The sequence below is a fragment of the Plasmodium cynomolgi genome, chromosome 4 (assembly GCF_000321355.1).
Source record: "Plasmodium cynomolgi strain B DNA, chromosome 4, whole genome shotgun sequence".
Lineage (NCBI taxonomy): Eukaryota > Apicomplexa > Aconoidasida > Haemosporida > Plasmodiidae > Plasmodium > Plasmodium cynomolgi.
This window is the reverse complement of record NC_020408.1, coordinates 739177-744038: the sequence shown is the minus strand read 5'-3', so window position 1 is coordinate 744038 and position 4862 is coordinate 739177. Positions and strand designations below refer to the sequence as shown.

The following is a 4862-nucleotide window of genomic DNA, read 5'->3' as shown; positions in this document are numbered from 1 at the left end:
ATAATAAAAAAAGTAGGACAAACTTGTTCAAAAAGCGTTGTTCCACTAACCCCTACTCTCTGGCGCGACAACACGTCCATTTGCATATTCGAAAATGTAAAACGAAAGAAAAGGACAAAGTATATAACTTTGCCCCATTAAAAAACAAAAAAAAAAACTTTTCCCTTTGCGACATTAAATTCTTCACGCCGATAATGTAACAAATTTCGAGTCAGAAAAATTTACGCTCTTGTTCACAGTCCCTATGGGGTTATACTTCAATGAGAAAATATCACTGTACTCGTTAATTTCTAAAAAGGCATGACCGCCTTCAACAGATACACAGCAATTCGCAAGCATGAAGGTTTCTTCCTCCTAAAGGTAGATGTGGAAAAAGAAGGCAGAGTAAATTTATGGAATAGTAACACATGTGTGAGTCAACAAAAACGCGTGCGCGCCACCTTTCAGTATTACACATTTCGTGTGTTTCTTTCTCTCGTTTCATTTTCTTCTCTCTCTTAACCTGGCAGAACTTCTCATGTTTCACCTCCAGCTTCACGTAAATGCACCCGGTTTCATCTCCCGCCAACACGTACAAGTATTCCTCTGCGTCAAGGAAAAGGAAAAAAAAGGGGGGGAGGTGAATTTATGGAAACAGGTGGTCCTTACACGAGTATGTACCAAAGGGAACATAATTATGCACTGCACACATGCCCTTGCGTCTCGCACGCACACATCTGTTGAGCATTTGTGCCTACCGTTGAAGCGAAACATACGCACTGCTTTCAGAACTATGTTAAAAAGACGCAAAAATGGTCTCAAATCTTTGCACTTTAAAAAGTCTAGCGGTGGTAGCTCCTTTAAGGCCTTCAAATATTGCAAACTGCTCGAATCGTATTCAAACGGTTTTTCACTTAGCATGCGGGATTTTTTAATTTTTTTTTTTTTCTTTCTCCCTTTTATCATTCAAATTAGCTGCTTCGAAAATTTCCTCATTTGTTAACCCTGCCTTTGCGTCCGGCCCATTCTGCTTGATTATCTTTGTATGCCAGTTCACCTTTTGAACTGCTTCCTTTTCGTAAAATTCATTCCACATTTGCGCACAATTTGGGGGCTCCTTAACCGTTTCGACGCACTCTCTTTGGCTATATTCCTCCCATTTGTTTTTTTCCTCTATATCGTTGGCACGAACGGGGTTCGTGTCTCTACTGGGGGTGGGGAGCATCTCTCTCTCATGCTCATCAAAAAGAATTTTTTTTGGCATCATATTTGTGGGCACACTTAATAAATCCTCTAATTTATTTTCCGTCCCATTATTTTTTTCCTGCAGAAATTGCTCATTTGAAATATTTGGAAAAAAAATGGAATTCAATTCTTCACCATCCTTTATGGGATTCTCTCCTAACATATGTTTTGCATCATCATTTGGGTCATCTTCTAAACATTTGCTATGCTCATCTAATTCGTGATCATTACCTGAATCTTCTTCCTCTTGGTGCGGGTAAAACTTTTTTTTTGTTTGACTAACCAATTCGACTGTCTTTATTTCTTCCATTTCTTTGCCACTAAAATGGCTATCTTCCTTCATTTCATTCATTTCTTCGATGTTAATTTGTTCCCCTTTGCGACCTTTCTCTTCCTCCCTTTGCTCAACCCTTTGTTCCTCCCTTTGTTCCTCCATTTTCTCCTCCCTTTGCTCCTCCCTTTGCTCCTCCCTTTGCTCAACCCTTTGCTCAACCCTTTGCTCCTCCCTTTGCTCCTCCCTTTGCTCCTCCCTTTGCTCCTCCCATTGCTCAACCCTTTGCTCCTCCCATTGCTCAACCCTTTGCTCCTCCCATTGCTCAACCCTTTGCTCCTCCCATTGCTCAACCCTTTGCTCCTCCCATTGCTCAACCCTTTGCTCCTCCCATTGCTCAACCCTTTGCTCCTCCCATTGCTCAACCCTTTGTTCCTCCCTTTGTTCCTCCCTTTGCTCCTCCCTTTGCTCCTCCCTTTGCTCCTCCCATTGCTCAACCCTTTGCTCCTCCCATTGCTCAACCCTTTGCTCCTCCCATTGCTCAACCCTTTGCATTGCAATTTCTTCTGTGTCTTCTCCCGTTTCATACAAATTTCCCCTCGCCTCGTTCCTTCCAGTTAATTCCTCCAACTTTATGTATGTGCTATTTTTGACCGATTCGTTGAGATTTCCACTTTTTAAATCTACTGTTTCGAATGAATAAACACCATGCGGCGTTTCCCCCTTGCTTTCTTCCGCGGCTTCTTCTGTCTCGTAGGTTTCTTTTCTATCGAAGAAACTCCTCTCCTTTTCGCTCGCTCCTCCGTCGCCTTCCAACACGACTTCCATCGTTTGCTTATTTTCAAGGATGGATATTCCCTCCTCATTTTCCACTTCTACTGCTATCATCGATTCCTCACTATGGAAAAGCGAAAAATCATCTTCACCTCCCCGCACAGCCACCTCCGCAAGAAGCACCTCCTCACCCACAGATACAGCTTTCCCTTCATTACTCTTTTCTACGTTCACTGTTTCGACCTTTTCCATATTTTCAAAAAAAAATGTTTCCCCTTCATGCTTCTCCGAAATGGAAGCAACTTCATACTGTTCATCGTCACGGCAAAAAAAAACATCAAACGATTTTTTTGTATTATCCATTTCGAAGTTTCTCCTTTGGAAGGTATTTATCTGCATCAATTTTTCTTCGTCCCATTTTTCTGCTACACCACTTTGTCCTACTTCACAAGTTTGTTTTTCATCACATACGTTTTTGCTTCGAACTACTTTACCATTTTCACCTTCCACCTTTGGTAGTACCTCCTCCCTTTCGCTATCTACACCAGAATCTTTCTCAATTGGGCGATTCCCATTTTGTGTTTCCAATTCTTCGCTTATCTTTTCTAACTTTTTATTATCAAAGCAGGTATCCCTATCTTCCTCTTCTTGGCCATTGATATTAGCTAGCCCGGGGAATTCATATGAACAGAAATTGAATTTGTCTTCACTAGTTTTTGGGCAAGTGTGTATGTCCACCGGCCAGTGGTTGCTCTCGCCATTGTGGGCATCGCTACAGTCACCACTACGTGCACCTTCATGGGCAGCATGCTGCCACTCTTGGGGAAAATGCACTCCTTGGAAAAAATTCCACTCAGATTCATCGTCATCAGGCATTACGGGGTCGAATATAGGGAACTCATTTGGGTTGTCCTCTTCTGCCCCATTTGGGTTGTCCTCTTTTGGCCCATTTGGGGTGCCCTCTTCTCCCCCATTTGGGACGCCCTCTTCTGCCTCATTTTGGATGCCCTCTTCTCCCCCATTTGGGACGCCCTCTTCTGCCTCATTTTGGATGCCCTCTTCTCCCCCATTTGGGACAACCTCTTCTCCCCCATTTGGGACGCCCTCTTCTGCCCCTTTTCCCACCCCATCTTCGCCACCCCCTCTGCTACAACTCATCATGTTGTGGCTCTCTCCCCTGGGTCCCCTCTCATATGACACACTCATGTCTGCAATTGTCCCCAATGGGCATTCCTCTTTCCCCTCACTAGCAATAGGTTCCCCCTCCAACAGTGTATGCAACACAGATTCTTCTTTAAAAATGCATTCCTGATTTTTTCCCCTCTCTTGGATGTGCGTGCAAACCTTGTCCTCAAATTTTATGCCTTCCTCATTTTCCTCTTCGCATTCTTCCCCCTTATTAAAATATCTTATCAACTTTTCGTGGGATATAAATTCCACAAAAGAGGCCATTTCCTCCCTAGGTGGACATCCCCCCATCACTGTTTGGTCAAAATTGCTACTTTCCAGTTGAGCCCTGGGATGTAAGGATGGATTTATCTTCACGTGATCGGAGCTACTATCAAATAGGTTACCATTTCCAAAAGGGTCTTCCTTGTGTTGTCCATTCACGGAATCTTTTATTTGCGTTTCATCGTTTGAGTTTTCCAAGTGTTCCTTTTCCTCCTTCCATTCAGTAGCACAGCTAACTGCAAACGTGAAGGAGGAAAAATTGTCTTGGTCTATTTTGAAAAACTCGTCACCGTTTTCGTCAAATTCTTCACACGACGGACCTCCGGGTTGGGCATTCTCATTTGTCTGATCAGTTTTGGAGCCATTTTGGTGATGCTCACACGGCTGATCAAAGTGTGTGTCAACTTCGCCCTCCAGGGGAGCCATCGCTCCCCAAGTGGGGTTGCCATTCCACCAAGTGTCCCCCCCCTGTTTACTAATCTCCGAAGGAAAACATCTTTCGCTCATTTTCTCACCTGCTAAGAAAATGTCGTTTTCTTTTTCCACTCCGTTGGCATGCCTTGCATTTTCCATTATGCCTTCCCTACTTGGTTCATTTTCCTCAAGGGCCCAAAACAAATCTTCCTCCTCTTCCTTGTTGTCCCTTTCGTTGCTTCTCCCTTTCGTGACACACTCAGCAGCTCGAACAGTTGCATTTCTCCCGGCATCTACGATGTTGTCCTTTTTTTCTTCATGATTTCTCGTCGAAGCGGAAGTGAATTTATTGTACAAGTAAAACATTATTTCAAAGGAGAAATTACATGGAGGCTCAGAAAAATAACACAAAAAAATTAAAATTTTTGCACCTCTTTAATGGGTATCTTTCCACCTCGCCTTTTTTTTTCCAGTGACTAATGGATCTTATGTAACTTCATTTTCGCTGCTACTAAAAATGTATGTTTCACATTCTGCAAAATGGGAAATAAAACAAGTTACATGAAAAGATTAATTCGCACAAAAAAAGGAAAAAAAAAAAAATGGACCCTTTTAAAAAAAAAACAAAATGAATGATGACAACATAGTGGAATATGAAAATCAAAACACTTTTTTTTTTTTTCGGAGATATTTCACAATTTTGCTATTTTTCTGCATATCCGAGAAG

The 4862-nt window shown here is 42.5% G+C and overlaps 1 protein-coding gene across 1 annotated transcript; it reads right to left on the bottom strand.

Moving 5' to 3' along the window:
- Nucleotides 1-910: 910 nt before the first annotated feature.
- PCYB_042750 (hypothetical protein) lies at nt 911-4501 on the bottom strand (the record flags this gene model as incomplete). Its single annotated transcript, XM_004225424.1, has 2 exons — nt 911-3957; nt 4237-4501. 2 exons carry the CDS (start codon nt 4499-4501, stop codon nt 911-913), a joined length of 3312 nt encoding a protein of 1103 aa, XP_004225472.1.
- Between the last annotated feature and the right edge of the window lie 361 nt (nt 4502-4862).